The 18600-nt window shown below is 34.3% G+C and overlaps 5 protein-coding genes and 1 long non-coding RNA gene across 18 annotated transcripts; 3 read left to right on the forward strand and 3 right to left on the reverse strand.

Annotated features, from left to right (window-relative positions):
• Positions 1 to 1641: 1641 nt before the first annotated feature.
• LOC8272151 (peptidyl-tRNA hydrolase ICT1, mitochondrial) lies at positions 1642 to 5779 on the reverse strand. Of its 11 annotated transcripts, none has more exons than XM_048373961.1 (9): positions 5635 to 5774; positions 5387 to 5467; positions 5142 to 5272; positions 5008 to 5067; positions 4838 to 4920; positions 4556 to 4620; positions 4429 to 4462; positions 4111 to 4181; positions 3542 to 3974 (listed from the first exon to the last, which is right to left on the reverse strand). In XM_048373961.1, exons 2-9 carry the CDS (start codon positions 5440 to 5442, stop codon positions 3884 to 3886), a joined length of 591 nt encoding a protein of 196 aa, XP_048229918.1. In that variant the 5' UTR covers positions 5443 to 5467; positions 5635 to 5774; the 3' UTR covers positions 3542 to 3883. The 11 variants fall into 11 exon arrangements, 10 of the variants coding, with proteins under 10 accessions (XP_048229914.1, XP_048229918.1, XP_048229917.1 ...); XM_048373960.1 differs by having other exon boundaries at positions 5617 to 5767; XR_007215837.1 differs by lacking the exon at positions 5635 to 5774 and adding an exon at positions 1642 to 2188 and having other exon boundaries at positions 3854 to 3963; positions 5142 to 5589.
• Positions 2167 to 3212, forward strand: LOC8272150. Its single transcript, XM_002509566.4, has 2 exons — positions 2167 to 2299; positions 2398 to 3212. Exons 1-2 carry the CDS (start codon positions 2240 to 2242, stop codon positions 2983 to 2985), a joined length of 648 nt encoding a protein of 215 aa, XP_002509612.1. The 5' UTR covers positions 2167 to 2239; the 3' UTR covers positions 2986 to 3212.
• On the forward strand, positions 5601 to 6074 carry LOC125370092. Its single transcript, XR_007215842.1, has 2 exons — positions 5601 to 5713; positions 5809 to 6074. It is a non-coding gene; the product is annotated as an uncharacterized LOC125370092 (long non-coding RNA).
• A 131-nt stretch (positions 6075 to 6205) lies between these two features.
• LOC125370090 (anamorsin homolog) lies at positions 6206 to 9433 on the reverse strand. Its single transcript, XM_048373953.1, has 8 exons — positions 9061 to 9433; positions 8700 to 8847; positions 8035 to 8201; positions 7864 to 7968; positions 7077 to 7230; positions 6857 to 6990; positions 6546 to 6620; positions 6206 to 6451 (listed from the first exon to the last, which is right to left on the reverse strand). The coding sequence occupies exons 1-8, from the start codon at positions 9079 to 9081 to the stop codon at positions 6413 to 6415; spliced, it is 843 nt and encodes a 280-aa protein (XP_048229910.1). The 5' UTR covers positions 9082 to 9433; the 3' UTR covers positions 6206 to 6412.
• A 2579-nt stretch (positions 9434 to 12012) lies between these two features.
• LOC8272153 lies at positions 12013 to 15062 on the reverse strand. Of its 3 annotated transcripts, none has more exons than XM_015723665.2 (7): positions 14910 to 15059; positions 13929 to 14358; positions 13653 to 13822; positions 13493 to 13573; positions 13305 to 13380; positions 13126 to 13218; positions 12013 to 12429 (listed from the first exon to the last, which is right to left on the reverse strand). In XM_015723665.2, exons 2-7 carry the CDS (start codon positions 14335 to 14337, stop codon positions 12230 to 12232), a joined length of 1029 nt encoding a protein of 342 aa, XP_015579151.1. In that variant the 5' UTR covers positions 14338 to 14358; positions 14910 to 15059; the 3' UTR covers positions 12013 to 12229. The 3 variants fall into 3 exon arrangements, with proteins under 3 accessions (XP_015579151.1, XP_015579085.1, XP_048229908.1); XM_015723599.3 differs by having other exon boundaries at positions 13653 to 13825; XM_048373951.1 differs by lacking the exon at positions 13126 to 13218 and having other exon boundaries at positions 13653 to 13825; positions 14910 to 15062.
• Positions 12393 to 18589, forward strand: LOC8272152 (anamorsin homolog). The gene is given in 9 exon segments (XM_015723729.3): positions 12393 to 12486; positions 15954 to 16101; positions 16601 to 16767; positions 16834 to 16938; positions 17572 to 17616; positions 17618 to 17726; positions 17813 to 17946; positions 18175 to 18249; positions 18344 to 18589. Coding segments are annotated over 9 exon segments (843 nt in total). The 5' UTR covers positions 12393 to 12465; the 3' UTR covers positions 18383 to 18589.
• The last annotated feature ends 11 nt before the right edge of the window (positions 18590 to 18600 follow it).

Below are 18600 nucleotides of genomic sequence, written 5' to 3' on the forward strand. Positions count from 1 at the left end.
TAATATATATTTCATCATTTATATGTCAATTATGCATTATTTTAATATAATTAAATTGGTATTGTTCCACTTTTGTAATTAAATCATTATGATTACCGGTTGAATGTATAATCGTCCAGACAATAATAATAATATCTTGTATCTGAACAGGTAGCTCACTCTTTTTACATAATAGAAAAGAGAATCAAAATATATCACTAAAAACTATTGAAACAAAAATGAGTTATTAAGAACGTAGAAAAAATAAGATAAAATAGAATTGACATTTGATCAAATCTAGTTTGGATCATATATAAACGATAGTTGGAGATGGTGGCTCTCTTAAATTCCCTCATCTAAGATCACCGGAGAAGAAAATCAAGTTAGCTTTTGTGTACTATTTCTTTTCAACTCTTTAATTAAATGTGGCAAAAAAAAAAAATCACGAACCGACTATCATTTCAAAAACGCATTTACTTACATTTTTTTATATGAATTTCTTACCTCCAATTATTGGAGATTTCTTTCCGTACCCAACTCAAAATACGCTTATTGGGCAAATAAAAAAATACACTGAAACTGGATGAGATATGTCAAACTCATTTTTAATTGGTGGTGTTAGAACTGTTTGTGGGTTGCACACTAAAGCTGATAATACTAGGGTTACTCAGAAATACAGTAATCGGAGGAGGCATCCAAGTCAGCACAAAAATTTGGGTGGCAAAGCAGCCGACCAGTGGAGTATTTGAGGTCAACATCTTTGGCCGCTAAACAGAAACAGTTTGGGGCACAGAGTGATCATATCACATGTGTGTTGTTGACCTCTCGTACCGTTATTGTGATCATATGGACGCGATAACCTCAAAACAATGTTTGACCTTCTAGGTTCTTTCATTTGTTATTTACTGTTTCTATACCCATTAAAAAGCCCGAACTATAAATCTGCCTAAAAAGAAATAATATTAATATTACGATTTAATGACACCAGAGGCGTGAGGAAACACAAATGAAATTCATGGGTTCCCTATGCGAGTTTCAATCATGATTCATTGTAGAACACTTTCTCAATTTTAGTAGATAATAATAAAAAAAATTAATCTTCTATCACAAAAAAATAATAAAAAAATATTAACCTTTGGATTTTCAGAGCATTTACGAACAAAAATACCAATTCAAATTTTAGATTTTTCTTTATGCGTCCAACTTCGTACAATTGATCCATTGCAACTCCGTAATCGGGAATGGCTTTTCCTTCTGTAACAAAAGCTAAGTATTACCCTCTTCAATTCTAAGCAACTCACTTGGCGATGATTGAGGAGTGTAAAACTTTATCATAATATTTTATTCGTAGACTGTCGGCAACAATTATATGGATCACCTCTTGTTGTTAATAAAATGTTTTCTAGTTCATTTCAAAATTAGAAAAAAAAAAGTGTTATTTTATCAAATTTCATCTACTCAACATACTTTATTTATTATATTACTAGAACCTCAATTAAAGAAATTGAAGATTGCACTTGATATGAAATGGAGGAAACAATAAAAAGAAACTCAAATAAATTGAGTGACTGATTAGGTTGAAACGTAAATTATTTCCAAATAGTTATTCTGTTTAGTTTCACTCCTACAATAAATAATATTAACAATAACCACATCAAACTATCCATTCACTCACCTCATATAGTTGGATTCAAACATCATATTTCATGGCAAAGTCGTCCCACAAGGACGTCAAGCTATTAGTTTGTGTGCAAGGAAACTATTTAAGGTTTTTCAAAGAAAAACAACAAGGGTAAGTGCAATAACCACTAAGAAGCAGCTTGGCCAACGAAATTTCTTGATTTCGTATTACGTGTAGTGGTGTAGATAAAAGGTGGATCTTTATCTGGTGAGTATCACAGCACGAGTTAACATACGAGGTGTTAAGAAAATAAAATTAAAACAATTGCAATGTGACATCTGGGTTGGCACCATAATTGTAAGTTCGTGGTAGAAACCTAGCTCTAAGCAACTCACATGTAGAAAGATTCTACAATCAGGTTGGTGCACAAAATACTTAATATTCTAATACTCATCCCATTTTAATCTCAATCCACCAACACGTTGGATTTGCGCGGTCTAATGTCAACGGTCCAATAAAAACAATTTCCAAGCCCTACTTTTCCGTCACAAATAAAAACCCTCATATCTACTCCTCATTTGTCAATATCTGCAACAAAGCCAAACAAACAACTTGAAGAACAACAGATACGAAGAAGAAATGAAACTCGTCTGGTCCCCTGAACCAGCACTGAAGGCATATATTGAAACAGTTAAATCAGTAAGCAAGACTTCTGATGTTATCTTTGATCAAGAATGATACTCTTTGATTTAATTTTTGTTTTTGTAATGGAATTGCCTCTTGGTTTATGCTTGCAGTGTGAGATTTTTCAAGAATCCAGCGTAGCTGAGCTTTTATCAGCTATGGCAGCAGGATGGAAAGCGAACCTTATTGTAGAAACATGGTCGCACGGGGGAGTTATTGCTACAAGCATCGGCCTAGCTATTGCTAGCCGCCATGCTGGTGGAAGACATGTTTGCATAGTACCTGATGAACGATCAAGAACAGACTACGCAAAAGTCATGGGAGAGGCAGGGATGTTACCTGAAATCATAGTTGGGGAACCAGAAGAGGTTACGGAAAGGTTGGATGGGATAGACTTTCTGGTGGTCGATTCACGGCAAAAGGATTTTGCTAGGGTATTGAGGCTAGCAAAGCTCAGCAGCCGAGGTGCAGTTCTGATGTGCAAGAATGCCAACTCAAAAACTTCAAGTTTTAGATGGAGAGGCGTTCTTGAAGAAGGGTCCTGCCGGCTTGTTAGGTCCGTGTTTCTTCCGGTAGGAAAAGGACTTGACATTGCACATGTTGCTGTTAGTGGAGGAAATTCTGGACCAAACAAAACTGAGAAAAGATGGATCAAGCACATAGATAAACAATCAGGGGAGGAACATGTCATCCGAAAGTAATTTACATAAAGAAATGATTTGAACTTTCTTTTTTTTCTTTAGCCGGTTTTTGGGGAGAAAATTTTAACCTGTATATATCTTCATGATAGCTTTCAACCTTTGGTTTTCTGTTTTGGGTAGGCCAGATATTTGTTCATGAATATGAACTACAAGCTTCAGGAGATATTTCCGTCCAATTCATTGTCACGTGTAAAGATAATCTAACTTGGCTTATGTGCTCTTTCTCACTCACATCTCTCCCTAAGGCTTACCATGCTAGGAACTAGTTAAAGAAATGAAACAAGGCACACCCAGTACTAGAAGATCTTAAAAGATCTTTAGCTTAGGTCACAAGAATTTTAACCTCGAATTGAACATTCAAAAGAGAGGGCAATAACAATTGAATTGTCTACAATCTCTTATTGACAAGTAAGCTTTCCATTTCAATTGTCATAAGACAAGTTGAACTGTTAAATGTAAAATCGTGAAAGCCATAAAAGACTGACATTATAAGTTTTGTGAGACTAGCAAATGGAAATCTACCTGTCAAAACATGTCAGTTCGGAAGGAGATGAAATGGCCAAATAAATTGATCCTATAACATTAGAGTGTATACTAATTCTGTAATATTTGAGTGTTTTTAACAAGGAGAATAGATAAAGCTTTTGTTTTTTGAAGTTTCCACTCAAGAGGGGGGGTTCTTCATTCTTCACCATGTAGTTCGATCCCCTCACTAGTCAGCTGGATTCTTGTCACGGAATAGCAAATGATTATCATCCATGCAAGCGCACATTTAAAGAGGAACAATAATAATGTAGTTGCCAAGCAATAATAATGTTTTCTCCACAAAGAAACATTAGAACCCCTAAATGACAGGCGGCCAACATACAAATTGTTTCAACACTGATATTGTAGAAGTTCAGTCCCAACTGATCCTACTTCTTCGAAAAGCCTTCTTGTCTGAAAGAACCTTCTTACTTTTAAGCCGTTTCTGCTCTCCTATAGCAGCCCTTTTGAGAACACACAAAAACAAATGCAATCAACTTAAATTGCAGAGTTTTGCATTAACAAACAGAAACCAAATTCAGAAGGGGGAAGAGTAGAGTAACAAAACAGATGCAATTAAGAACGGTGAGTAGCTCTTACAATTTGGCTATTTTCTTCTTCTGCTCTTCTGAAGGAGGAGGTGGGACATAAGAAGCAGCATCAATAATTGCCTATTAAGCTCATCAAGTAGGGGGAAAAATGAAAACAAATCAACCATCAGGAAAGGAACTATTAACAGCATCCGGCATGGGAAAGAATGACAGCTAAATCATTAGCTAATCGGCACACTCTTTCACATTTACATTTCAGACACAGCATGGCTAATACTTAAGCATCCTTTTCACCACTTATACCAGACAATAGGAAGCAAGTAGACTTTAGCATTAAAAAGTCGTAAATAATCAAAGTCTTAGTTACCTGGAGTTTTGCTAAAGCATCTTCAATGTTACCCCTGAAGAAAAAAAGCTAAAGGATTAAACAACCTGCTTTAAACATCAAATAAGCAGTAGTGGGTATTAAAATAAGGAAAGGGGCAGAAAGTAACTTCTGCGTTCTAGTCTTTGTTGAAGAGATCACGATCTCACCATCCTTGTTGATCCGGTTCTTTTCCTGTTTATATAAAAATACAACTTTACAATCTGCACAAATACTACAAGAGAAAAACCACAAGGACAAGCAATCTTTTGTTAATCGCTCTATGACATCTTTTTCCTCCACTGTTAGATTTTTCTTTTCTCCAGTTTCATAGCAATAAAACATTCAGAGCATATTCTACTTGTAATGTATATCTGTTTGAATATTTGATAAGTGGGAGAAACTGACGAACCATTTGCATAATCCTGTCTCTAATCCTGTCACTCAGCCAATATGCATCTTTAACATTGAAGCGCATATCCACCTTGGTGTTCACTGTCTCATTTACGAAACATGGTACATACTGAGCAATCGAGATATGGAGCGATGCAAAGGCAATCAAAGATGAACAAGTAAACAGACCTTTATTTACATTTTGACCTCCGGGTCCACCACTTCTAGCAAAACTCACTGTAACATGGTCTGAAATCACCACAGTCAATATCAATAGTTCTAAAAAAGATCAAACACTTACAAAAGTAAATACTATGAAGTACCGAGTGTGATTTTAGGTGGTGGCTCATTTCCAGCTGAGATGGCTTGCTCTTCAGCTTCTTGCAGGAGCTGCTGAACCTGCGATAGACGAGCCGATACCTTCTTGTCGTCAGAGGCAGCGCACCGAATACGGCTGAAGCTTAATTCGCGGCGGGTGAATTTAACGGCGTTAGCATGTAAATTAGTAGGAGTTAGACGGAGAGAGGGAAGTGATGACGATGATAAGGAAGAGAAAGATAATCGTAGCCTGCAATAAACAATCTCTTTGAGGATCATTGTTGTTGCTGTTCGAGTTGCCGCCATTTCTTTTCCGCTTCTTCAACTCGTTCTAAGACAATAGGATTTCGCGTAATAAGTTTTTGATATTCAGCATATTCATTTTTTTATGAAAAAAAAATATGAAAGAACAAAGAAAAAAATTGGAATGGAATAGAAAAGCGTCCATTGTCTAATGGATAGGATAGAGGTCTTCTAAACCTTTGGTCCTTTAATTACCGTGCAACTGCAAACCTACCACCCTCAAATTTGTGGCTCCCTGCTATTCTTTGGTGGCTTTTAGAATTTTGATATGATGGTTCTAGTTTTTTTTTTTTTTTTTTTTTTTTTTTTTCTTTTTTTGCCCTTTACTACAAGGCCCAGAATTAATCTTTTCTTTTATCATCATCACAGGATCTGAAATAACAGCCAGAAGACGAAGTGAGCTTACTATATTCCCTATTGCCATTGATCTATCTTCCGAATGCCGAATGCTGTTAATAGTTCCTTTCCTGATGGCTGATTTGGCTGATTTGTTTTCATTTTTTCCCCCTACTTGATGAGCTTAATAGGCAATTATTGATGCTGCTTCTTATGTACTGATTGTACTAGTTCAATTCTTAAGAACATTTGTTAAGAATAACGTCGATGGAGGAAAAGAAATTATAACTTTGAGAAAATACAGAACCAAAATTATATGGTAGATAGTCATATAGAATAAAACAAGAATTTACTCAGCAAGCAATAATAAGCCCAAAAGCACTAATAGCAAGGCAAAAGGGGAGCTGAAGAATGAGAAAGAGAGGAGAAATGAGTCGATAAAGGCAAAGAGCCGCCTAATTCAATTTTTTTTTATTTATTTAATGAATTTTAAAGTTTGATTTGAAGATCAGATTATGTTTAGCACTTCTACAGCAAATCATGAAGCAAATCATATCTAAAACATCATTTAGTTGAGAGACTATGATATGTCTAAAAAAACTGCAACACCAAACACGTAGAATTGACCCCATCATCCTCATATATCAGCCGCAAGGAAGTTTCCAGACAGTGATACCTGCATCGAGAACATAATTAGCTCCATATACTACTGCAAATTTACATAAAAAGAGAAAAAACCAGAGAGAGCAAAGTCTCATTTCATTACGTACCTTCTCACCAAGTTTGAAGGGTGGAAGACCCTTGTAAGGGCATGTACTGCAGCGAAATGCATCCCCTAGTCCACACTGCATTTAGCAAAACAAGTAAAATAGATCAGGCAAATTACTCTTATCAACCAGCAAAACTGTTGAGAACCAGCTCAAAGGTGAAATAAATTTGATAGCAGACTCCCGATGCAGTTGCACGGAACCCAAAGGTGAAATAAACCATGTTTAACTGGGCACGCTGATATGATGTATGTTTATGATATATATATATATATATATATATATATATATATATATTTTTAAGTTAAACATACACTGCCACATGCTGATTGAGGATTGTTCAGCTGCTCCATTGTTGGTCCCAACTTCACTTTCTCCTCTGCCTCAGCTCTACCACATGTGCAGTTCTTGCATGCTTTCCTTGTGCTTCCAACTTCACAATCACCGCCTTAACAGAAAAAGAAAAAGGTTAACGCATGCTAATAACTCAAAGAAATTTGAGGAATTCAGCAAATTCGGAACTTTGTATCTAACCAGGTGCTATCGGAGGTTTCTTCATATCCTCTTCGGTCAACAGACTATCTTCATCAATCAAATCATCGTCAAGATTAACCTTGACTGAACCTTTTGTGGACTTCTTAAGGGCGAAGGATGACCCAATCTTCCAAGAAGGCTTTTTAGCTTTCATCTACAAATTAAGAAAAGAAAGTTACAAATTAAAAGGCCTGAAAAATAAAAAAGGACCTTAATCAATATAAAGAAAAAATTTACAGCCTTATAATTAGGTGTAGAAGATTAGATATTTATTCTTTTTTTCTTAATTATTCCTGCAAGCTTATGGCCAGAATAGCTGTAAGCACCCCAAGAGGTCATGCAGATTACATCATAGAAACATGGCTTCATTTGACATTAAGCAAGGACAGGTAAAACATTAAAAGAAAAAGGAAACAAAATACTGGCACTATCCACTTTCTGGGTTACACCAGCACTTTTTTCAGAACTAGTATCCTAAAGCATATAAGTTAATGAAATGAAATGCAGTATTTTACTGCATTGATAGAAGCCTAGAAATACAGGAGATTCTTCATTTAATCTTGCAATAAATCATTGACCTTGCTGCTCGAAGCCATGCACCCAATATCTATTACTAAAATCTATAGCTTATAACAACTATACCACAAGATAGGAATCCCTCCAAAGAGGAGAACTCGAACCATAGCAGATACTTGAAAATGAAGATAACAATATTTACCAGATGCTTAAAGAGGATAGGAAATACAAACTGATATTATGTAAATAGCAATACACTAAACGAACTCACCCCAAAAGAATGATCAAGTCCAGAGAGTTCGAGAGAGTTCAATTGGAGACCTTGTGCTTCTAAGAACCCTGCCAATAGCAACTTGCGCTCAAGAGCAAGCACTGCCTGCAAAGACACCACAGTCAGACAACTGACCTAACTTCGTCAAGTCAGAGACATCATGATATTAACCTCACTCGTTCCCTCTGCAACAGACTGAAGAGTCTTGTAAATCAGAACAGTCCCACCAGGTTTTAACACTCTTGAGATTTCCTCAAATAGGAAGTCACCTTGAAATTGGAGTGACCTACAGATGGAAATGACGATGTCCATAGATGAAGAGTCAACTGGCAGCTTACCTGAGAGAAGTCAAGAATAAACATCATAGTCTAACTCCTATACGACCTACTATGCTATAAACTAAAATTAGAAATACTAAAATCAAAAGGAAAATACATTCAAGAATCAGCTAGAAAAATTCTGGACTTGGAACTATAGTTCTGGAGTCGTGCAATTATAAATCCCTAAAGCACCAAAAATATCAATGAAGTTTACAATGCAAAGAATTCTTAAGGAGTAATAGAGGCGAGGGTGACAAACTTTAGGCATGTGACAAAAGCAAAGGAAACCATACCAGGATTATTCAATGCAATAAATCCGTCTTATTGAAAAGTCCTTAACACAAATTGACAACTAAAAAGAAAAGAACACACGAAAGTAGAGAATATAAAATCCTTTTACATAAACTACAATCATTCATATGCACATGCTTAAAGATATGCATCTTTAACTCTTTAAGCACAAGAAAGGGACTCAAGAACTAAAACGAAAACCAAGAAAAGATTAAAGAAAAGTACTTAGAGATGATGCCTGAGTGACAACTTGAGGATCACATTGCTCAGCTCCTTCATTACCAAGCTCCCTAACTGCATTTACAATTGTACTTACAGGAAGTACTGCATCATCTGTAAATGCTAGCACACTGCATTGTTTCCTTGTTCTATCCTATAAAAACAAAACATTATTTGATTAAAGGCACAATTAAAAATATCAAACTTGTAAACAAAATAACATTAAAAACGAGGTTTAAATTGAAATTTCAAACTTAATCAGATTATTAACAAAACAAAAGAGTCATTCATAATCGATGATTAGCTTAATTAAGAATTACTATCAACAGAACATAGTGATAGAGCACCAATTTGTTTTCTATCTTACGGTTTTGTTGGGTATTGTCATGCTGATTACTCGACTACCCTGCTATCTTGGTTATAGGGGCAAGCAGCAGTGGACGAAATGCAAGTATGGGAGGCTGGGCACGGCAGCAACGGCGGCTTGAACGGCAGCAGCGGAATGAATCGCAGCAGCGGTGGCGTGGACTGCAGCAGTAAGAGTGTGAACGGCAGCAACAATAGAGTGAACGGCGGCAACAAAAGAGTGAACGGCGGCAACAAAAGAGTGAACGACTGCAGCAAAAGCTTGAACGGCGGCGTGAAGAAAAGGGTGGGTGGTGGAGGCTTTGAGAGGGTTGAATTGACGTGAGTTTGAGATGAGGAGAAGGATAATAGAATTAGGGTTTATTTTGTCTTAGATTTTCTTTAGTAACATGTTGTACAAATGGTACTTCGAATATTCTTATTCTAGTCAATCCAATCTGTTGATGTTGAATTGTTGTTCATATTGAAATAAATCGAAATTGATAAGGAGTTGGTCAATGATGCTCGAACATGTACTCGTTTTGAGTGCCTATTTATTTTCCAGATTCCAAATGAACAAATTCAAACTTGAAAAAAATTTGAGTTGCGAAAACTTCTGGATAGGTATCCTACATCTGAACTGCGTAGTTTTATTTAGATTTTTTTTGCATCAAAAACTATTTAAAATTATATAATTGTATTTAGATTTTTTTTAGTTTGATATATCAAAATTATATAATTTAATTTAAAATAACTTAATGTTATTTGAAATTATATAAATTATCTTGAAATTACGTAATTTATTTAAAAAACTGTATAATTTTAGTTAAGAGTATATAGTTTTTATTTTTAATTTACATGTAATATTTTATTTAATTTATTAATAAAAATATTAAATTCATATATAATATTTTTATTTTATATAAATATTGAATTCTAATATTATAAAAATAAAATAAAATATATCAAAATTTTAAAAAATTGTTTTATATTTTTAGATGTAACAACACAATACATATACTTATTAAATATATGATCTTAATAGTAAAAGTGAGATTTATTAATTAAATTTAAAATTTAAAATTTAAATTTAAATTATACTATATAATAATATGATACAAGATTCTTTTATATCAATATTAGTTAGTTAACAGACATAAAATTAGTTAAGATTATTTAATAAAAATAATTAATGTGATACTAGCACTATATAATCATAAATTAATAACGCTAATATATTAGATTGAGCATTATAATAATTTTTTAACTTAATTTAGTATAATGTATTATATATATATATTATATATATATGTATATGTATGTGTATATATATATGTACTGTATATGTATATGTATACGTTTATATATATATATATATATATATATATATATATATATATATATATATATATATATATATATATATATATATATATATATATATATATGTGTGTGTCTTTTCTATGAAAAAATTAAATGGTCTAATGGTAGAATGATTTTATTTTTTTTAGGTCTAAGTTTCAATACAGATGAAAAACAAAAGGATAAAAAAAATCTTAACAGGTCCAACGTTATAGGATACCTCTTAAATAAACGGATAGCGAATACGGGTATTCTATATCCTAATCCGGTTATATAAACGGGTTCGATTAGCGGGTATCTACACAGTCAAACCCGACATGAGTAGTAAATTTAAATTATAAACCCGTTTATAACTATTCAAATATGTCCCAATAAAATTCGGTCGGGTCGAGTACCTGAAAATATCCGCCCGACTGCCATCCTTATATCTAACTCAATAACTAAGTAATCAGCAATCCATATTATTGATGAAAGGGTTTAAGTAAAATTATATTTTAATTAAAATAATTGATAATAGTTTAATTTTTGACATCCGAAGAATAAAATTTAAATAACAAATTATTTGAAACTTCCTGATGAGTTGTAAAATTTAGATTTATAGTAACGGTGCTGCATAATCAGTTTTTCAATTCAAGTTGCCATACAACATATTTTGGTAGTTGTATGGCATAAATATGGCTTCATTTTATATGATATCCCTTAATTTTTTTTGTCTCTTAGCATGGTTGTATCGTAAATAATTTTTTATGATCAATGTTGTTAAGATTAGTCGATTTGACATTTTATTAATTTAATATAATTTACGTATATTAATAAACAATAACAGTATAAAAAATAAAAAATTTATACATAAATAAGACATTAAAAGATTATAAGCAAGAGACCTTTTGAAAACAAAACAATTAAAGATAAAAAATTTATAATGTGAATATTTAACTAAAAAATTATTTAAAATTTAACTCTAGAGTAAAAATTAACACAATTAAAACTAAAACAACTATAATAATAACAAATAATAAAACAAAATTATAATTTAAAATAATAATAAATCAATTGTTTAGATAAAATGCTATTTATTAATGTAAGAAATAGTCACAAGTCCTATTATTAACGTTTGCATGCAGAATACGGAATTAGAAAAAAATATAGTTTTGCCGTCTTTTCTTTATCTCGATAACTTTTTTAGTTTAATTTAACTCAATAATACTTTATAATAAAATTATTCTAAATTAATAAACACGAAGCAACAATATTAATATATTATATATTATCTATGTTTAGAAGATATCTAGAGATATCTTGATTGAATTTTGACTTTAATATTTAGTTTGATAATTTTTTTATGAATGTACAACAACCATAATTATATAGAAGTATATAATATTTGAAAAACAGTTTTAAATAAATTTAATTTTGATAATCAAATCAATCACCTAGAAGTTCACATTCAATCCTTTCAAAATATACCTTCTGTTGCTTTAGATCATAAGCCATATTATACAACCATTTACTAAAAAAAACAAAAAAAAAAAATCTACAACTGAGAGGGGGAAAATAACGTAAAAAGACTAGGGAGTTGGAATTCATTCCCATAATAATACTACAAAGAGCATAAAAGAAATGATAGCGTGGTCTGCATTCAGAATAATCAGCACATGGGCATCCAAAACTAGCTACCCTTTGCTGAGATTTGTTACAGACTGTAGTGACAACATAAGGTTTGTTTAGGTTACAATACCTACAACAGTAGTACTAAAGTGGATAAGCCACCAGAAGAATATTCAACAATTTGGCTAATGCGTCCCAGTTTATTCTTAACGCGTCCCAATTTATTCTCTTGGTCTCCCTCTAGAATATCCACCCTTGTCTTTGACGTTCGATGAGCCTTTCATCCTTCCTGAGTGCTGCTTTTGAGAAGATGTTTCCCTATCTCTAGCATCTGTTACTGCTCTCTCCAACTGCTCTACGTGCTCAGTGGCTGGAAGTGCCCAGCCTCCCATACTTGCATTTCGTCCACTGCTGCTTGCCCCTATAACCAAGATAGCAGGGCAGTCGAGTAATCAGCATGAAAATACCCAACAAAACCGTAAGATAGAAAACAAATTAGTGCTCTATCACTATGTTCTGTTGATAGTAATTCTTAAAATTGTATTGTCAAAATCCACTTGATATCTGCCAAGATAAAAGTACAGCAGAATAGCCCCATGGTTAAACATAATTCTCCAGAAAACAATGTTCAAAATAGATTCAACTCTCCCCCTCCCCATGCATCAATAACCACTTACTTTGGAAATATAAGTTCACAGTGTTTACAAAGAATTTCATGTGAATTTAGGCTGAGAGCTTAATAACAGACAGCCCCTTTCAGCATCAAAGTTATTTGTTTCCTTAGCAGGCAAATCAATAACGGATACTTGCTCCAAGGGATAATTACTTTATTTGAGAGTACAGTGATGAACTTATAATCAATGTGCAGCATGACATTTGTTACCACTCATTTGTACCAACATAGATCCAGAGCAACTCAAATAAATCAGGAGGACAACAGCAGAAAACATGCTTCTCCCAACATTGCTATTCCATCACAAGGTAGCATGCTTAATCGACAAAAGGGAAAAATGATAAATTTCTCCTAGTATGCGAGAATGCAGACAAATAGTTACAGCCTTATCATCAACACAACATGGACAAAAATAAATAGACTAAGAGCCAAAACAATCTTTACCCATACTGTCATGGCCACTGAAATTTCCAGTCCAGCCAGGCAGAGCCTGCCTGGCATTTTGCTTCCAAACTTCTCCAAAATCAGCAAGCTCATCTAGCACAATTCAGAGCTCTAATTTAACCCTCAACAATGAACCACAATCAATCATGACAAAAAAAATGACAATAATGGCTACATACCTTCATGAAGATTATGCAATGTCTGCATCGTCTCCACCTTACCATCTGAATTAAGGTTCCTAGTAAGCGTATGACCCTAAAAAATCAATCTTCAACAATAAGACATTATTCGACCCATAAAATATAAATCTTTACATAGAATGGACAGTTATAATGACCATCACGAGAAAACAACTGAACACATGTACCTTGTTGTGAAGTCCCCTAGAAATCCTGTGAGATGCTTTCCTTGTAGAAGTATCAGCTTCTTTGCTTTCCTCAACAGTCAACTGTTTCATGGACGACAGTAGGTCAGAGAACAAGAAGAATCTACGAGCCAAATTTTTTTCAAAAGAAAGTGTTACTCACTCCATCACTCCCAGCCCTCCTACTCTTGGACGAAGTGTAGTAAGCTCCATTGGCACCACCATATGTTACGGTAGAGCTCTGAAAAGTGAAGCTTCTAGTTTGCGGCTGCTGTTCCATGCCATTAAACCTGTTGTGACTACTTCTGTACTGCAAATGCTTACTTTTTCTCTCTGCTACAAAAACAGAAATTAGAAGCCAGCTTTCTTAGACAAACAAGTTCAGAGCCCAAAAATAAAAATGATCACTACAAAAATTGGAAGCAACTATATACATCACCTTCGGCTTCATCATCTGGGTCCTCCACATATGGCTCCTTGCTTGGCCTACCATGTTTTCTAGGATTCTCTTTCTTGCCTTTATCAGCTTCTTCTTTATCATCATCAGAGTTTAGTTCTTCAATAATAGGTCCTCTAGAATTTCTTGGAGGCTCTAGAGCTTGATGCTCCACAAATGGAGATGGATGCATGGAAGCTAATGGGCTCCCGTTAGAACCAAAGAAACTTGACTCAAACATGCCTCCAAAAGGGCGCGTGAAGAAAGGATCATCAAATGGGTCCCTTCCACCAAAAAAACCAGACATCAAACTCCTATGAACCCCCCCAAACCCACGACCAAATCCCCCAAAACCAGCAAAGGGATCACCAAAGCCAAAGAACGGATCCCTGCCACCGCTTCCTCCTTGCATTTTTCTTCAAAAGTAAAGCCCCTGAAAACACCCAACTAGCTATCAGGCACCCAATTATTCAGCACATTAACTGGATTAGCTTTTCTAGTCGCGAAATACAATTAAAAAATACATTGCGCAACACGCAAGGGAAGACCTTATCAATTGCAGAAAAATCAGTTCTCTATGTTCTCAATTTGCATAAAGTTCCAACAAGCAACAATTGAAATCAGAACATTTATGACATGAATTCAAAAAGTTCATTATATTCTCAAAATTACACAAACATCTACAACAAGCAGCACAAAATTGTACCGTGATCTAATATAAAACATGACGATGAAACACATAAAATGCTCAATTGTATCATTAAATAGACAAGGATCATCACTCGCAAACTACAATGAATCCAAATCATATCTATACTGAAACACAGACAATCCACGCTAAATACTACAAACATAAACACAATTAATAAACAAACCACTCATCCATATGCAAACTATACTGCTATACAGAAAGATTCTTCAATAACATCAAACCCTAGATGCCACATAGAGAGAGAGAGAGAGAGAGAGAGAGAGAGAGAGCACCTTCAAAAGTACAAGAAATTAAAACCGCTAACAGCTGCAACAAAGTGTAGTGTTCTCGTTCCGGATTATCGGGTTAGATAAAAATGCTTAACCGCCTCTGGCTCATGTTGCAGAGAGAGAATATAAGGAAGTTTCTAGTCTCTGCACGATTAATCAGGCAATTCACACGTGTCACGAGAAATTTGAATAAATTTCCTAAACTACCCTTCCATTCAGATATAATCAATTAATACGAGAAATTACCAAAAAGACGGCTTTGATTTCTTTTTCCTTCTTCAACTATCAAACTATAGTACTGTAAATCGATCGATCACCCTAAATAAGCAATATTCAGCTACAGGTACCGTATCCTTTTCCTTCTCCATTTCATTTTGTGTACTACGGTTTAAACTCCAAATAACTGTTGGGCTATTTTAACCAATTTTGCATTTGTATGCGGCGGCCGCCTCCTTTAGACCAACATCGCCGTCAAGTCAAGATCATCAACAAAAACGATATGAAACCAACATAACCAGAACAAAAAGAAAGTCATTTTGAAGTTTGATTGATTTGTTGTTTTTTTTTTCTTTTTCATAAAATTCGAATCAACATCAATAAAAAATCCGTAAAATTCTCACTCTCATCCCTTTCCTTTGAACCTCGACCTGGTACTCGATTCCTTTTTCTTCTTTTTAATTGTTTTTATTTGTGTTCTAGTTTTTAGCTGTTACCGTTTTTTTTCTTAGCGTATTGGATATTATCTCTTGCGTTTCATCTAGCTCTATTTGGTTTTGATTGATTCTAGTGAAAGCCAAAGAATCTTTTTCTTGAAGATCTCCGGAAGACTCATTGACATGGTAAGTCGTTATGCTTTAGCTTTTTCTCATCTCTTTTCTTTTAATGTCCTTAATTAAGCTAATCATCGATTATGAATGACTCTTTTGTTTTGTTAATAATCTGATTAAGTTTGAAATTTCAATTTAAACCTCGTTTTTAATGTTATTTTGTTTACAAGTTTGATATTTTTAATTGTGCCTTTAATCAAATAATGTTTTGTTTTTATAGGATAGAACAAGGAAACAATGCAGTGTGCTAGCATTTACAGATGATGCAGTACTTCCTGTAAGTACAATTGTAAATGCAGTTAGGGAGCTTGGTAATGAAGGAGCTGAGCAATGTGATCCTCAAGTTGTCACTCAGGCATCATCTCTAAGTACTTTTCTTTAATCTTTTCTTGGTTTTCGTTTTAGTTCTTGAGTCCCTTTCTTGTGCTTAAAGAGTTAAAGATGCATATCTTTAAGCATGTGCATATGAATGATTGTAGTTTATGTAAAAAGGATTTTATATTCTCTACTTTCGTGTGTTCTTTTCTTTTTAGTTGTCAATTTGTGTTAAGGACTTTTCAATAAGACGGATTTATTGCATTGAATAATCCTGGTATGGTTTCCTTTGCTTTTGTCACATGCCTAAAGTTTGTCACCCTCGCCTCTATTACTCCTTAAGAATTCTTTGCATTGTAAACTTCATTGATATTTTTGGTGCTTTAGGGATTTATAATTGCACGACTCCAGAACTATAGTTCCAAGTCCAGAATTTTTCTAGCTGATTCTTGAATGTATTTTCCTTTTGATTTTAGTATTTCTAATTTTAGTTTATAGCATAGTAGGTCGTATAGGAGTTAGACTATGATGTTTATTCTTGACTTCTCTCAGGTAAGCTGCCAGTTGACTCTTCATCTATGGACATCGTCATTTCCATCTGTAGGTCACTCCAATTTCAAGGTGACTTCCTATTTGAGGAAATCTCAAGAGTGTTAAAACCTGGTGGGACTGTTCTGATTTACAAGACTCTTCAGTCTGTTGCAGAGGGAACGAGTGAGGTTAATATCATGATGTCTCTGACTTGACGAAGTTAGGTCAGTTGTCTGACTGTGGTGTCTTTGCAGGCAGTGCTTGCTCTTGAGCGCAAGTTGCTATTGGCAGGGTTCTTAGAAGCACAAGGTCTCCAATTGAACTCTCTCGAACTCTCTGGACTTGATCATTCTTTTGGGGTGAGTTCGTTTAGTGTATTGCTATTTACATAATATCAGTTTGTATTTCCTATCCTCTTTAAGCATCTGGTAAATATTGTTATCTTCATTTTCAAGTATCTGCTATGGTTCGAGTTCTCCTCTTTGGAGGGATTCCTATCTTGTGGTATAGTTGTTATAAGCTATAGATTTTAGTAATAGATATTGGGTGCATGGCTTCCGAGCAGCAAGGTCAATGATTTATTGCAAGATTAAATGAAGAATCTCCTGTATTTCTAGGCTTCTATCAATGCAGTAAAATACTGCATTTCATTTCATTAACTTATATGCTTTAGGATACTAGTTCTGAAAAAAGTGCTGGTGTAACCCAGAAAGTGGATAGTGCCAGTATTTTGTTTCCTTTTTCTTTTAATGTTTTACCTGTCCTTGCTTAATGTCAAATGAAGCCATGTTTCTATGATGTAATCTGCATGACCTCTTGGGGTGCTTACAGCTATTCTGGCCATAAGCTTGCAGGAATAATTAAGAAAAAAAGAATAAATATCTAATCTTCTACACCTAATTATAAGGCTGTAAATTTTTTCTTTATATTGATTAAGGTCCTTTTTATTTTTCAGGCCTTTTAATTTGTAACTTTCTTTTCTTAATTTGTAGATGAAAGCTAAAAAGCCTTCTTGGAAGATTGGGTCATCCTTCGCCCCTTAAGAAGTCCACAAAAGGTTCAGTCAAGGTTAATCTTGACGATGATTTGATTGATGAAGATAGTCTGTTGACCGAAGAGGATATGAAGAAACCTCCGATAGCACCTGGTTAGATACAAAGTTCCGAATTTGCTGAATTCCTCAAATTTCTTTGAGTTATTAGCATGCGTTAACCTTTTTCTTTTTCTGTTAAGGCGGTGATTGTGAAGTTGGAAGCACAAGGAAAGCATGCAAGAACTGCACATGTGGTAGAGCTGAGGCAGAGGAGAAAGTGAAGTTGGGACCAACAATGGAGCAGCTGAACAATCCTCAATCAGCATGTGGCAGTGTATGTTTAACTTAAAAATATATATATATATATATATATATATATATCATAAACATACATCATATCAGCGTGCCCAGTTAAACATGGTTTATTTCACCTTTGGGTTCCGTGCAACTGCATCGGGAGTCTGCTATCAAATTTATTTCACCTTTGAGCTGGTTCTCAACAGTTTTGCTGGTTGATAAGAGTAATTTGCCTGATCTATTTTACTTGTTTTGCTAAATGCAGTGTGGACTAGGGGATGCATTTCGCTGCAGTACATGCCCTTACAAGGGTCTTCCACCCTTCAAACTTGGTGAGAAGGTACGTAATGAAATGAGACTTTGCTCTCTCTGGTTTTTTCTCTTTTTATGTAAATTTGCAGTAGTATATGGAGCTAATTATGTTCTCGATGCAGGTATCACTGTCTGGAAACTTCCTTGCGGCTGATATATGAGGATGATGGGGTCAATTCTACGTGTTTGGTGTTGCAGTTTTTTTAGACATATCATAGTCTCTCAACTAAATGATGTTTTAGATATGATTTGCTTCATGATTTGCTGTAGAAGTGCTAAACATAATCTGATCTTCAAATCAAACTTTAAAATTCATTAAATAAATAAAAAAAAATTGAATTAGGCGGCTCTTTGCCTTTATCGACTCATTTCTCCTCTC

The sequence above is a fragment of the Ricinus communis genome, chromosome 5 (assembly GCF_019578655.1).
Source record: "Ricinus communis isolate WT05 ecotype wild-type chromosome 5, ASM1957865v1, whole genome shotgun sequence".
Taxonomy (NCBI): Eukaryota; Viridiplantae; Streptophyta; class Magnoliopsida; order Malpighiales; family Euphorbiaceae; genus Ricinus; species Ricinus communis.

What these genes read in the sequence shown, in the direction of transcription:
- LOC8272150 (XM_002509566.4), top strand. Translation starts at nt 2,240, where the DNA reads ATGAAACTCGTCTGGTCCCCTGAACCAGCACTGAAGGCATATATTGAA. An exon ending in ATATTGAAACAGTTAAATCA is followed by an intron (nt 2,300 to 2,397) that starts GTAAGCAAGACT and finishes TTATGCTTGCAG; the next exon opens with TGTGAGATTTTTCAAGAATC.
- LOC125370090 (XM_048373953.1), bottom strand. Translation starts at nt 9,081, where the DNA reads ATGACAATACCCAACAAAACC. An exon ending in TTGCAGAGGGAACGAGTGAG is followed by an intron (nt 7,969 to 8,034) that starts GTTAATATCATG and finishes GTGTCTTTGCAG; the next exon opens with GCAGTGCTTGCTCTTGAGCG. An exon ending in GAAACCTCCGATAGCACCTG is followed by an intron (nt 6,991 to 7,076) that starts GTTAGATACAAA and finishes TTTTCTGTTAAG; the next exon opens with GCGGTGATTGTGAAGTTGGA.
- LOC8272151 (XM_048373957.1), bottom strand. Translation starts at nt 5,442, where the DNA reads ATGGCGGCAACTCGAACAGCAACAACAATGATCCTCAAAGAGATTGTT. An exon ending in ACAAAGACTAGAACGCAGAA is followed by an intron (nt 4,463 to 4,555) that starts GTTACTTTCTGC and finishes TTTTTTCTTCAG; the next exon opens with GGGTAACATTGAAGATGCTT. An exon ending in AAGAAGAAAATAGCCAAATT is followed by an intron (nt 3,975 to 4,110) that starts GTAAGAGCTACT and finishes TGTTCTCAAAAG; the next exon opens with GGCTGCTATAGGAGAGCAGA.
- LOC8272153 (XM_015723599.3), bottom strand. Translation starts at nt 14,337, where the DNA reads ATGCAAGGAGGAAGCGGTGGCAGGGATCCGTTCTTTGGCTTTGGTGAT. An exon ending in CCCAGATGATGAAGCCGAAG is followed by an intron (nt 13,826 to 13,928) that starts GTGATGTATATA and finishes CTGTTTTTGTAG; the next exon opens with CAGAGAGAAAAAGTAAGCAT. An exon ending in CTAGGGGACTTCACAACAAG is followed by an intron (nt 13,381 to 13,492) that starts GTACATGTGTTC and finishes TTGATTTTTTAG; the next exon opens with GGTCATACGCTTACTAGGAA.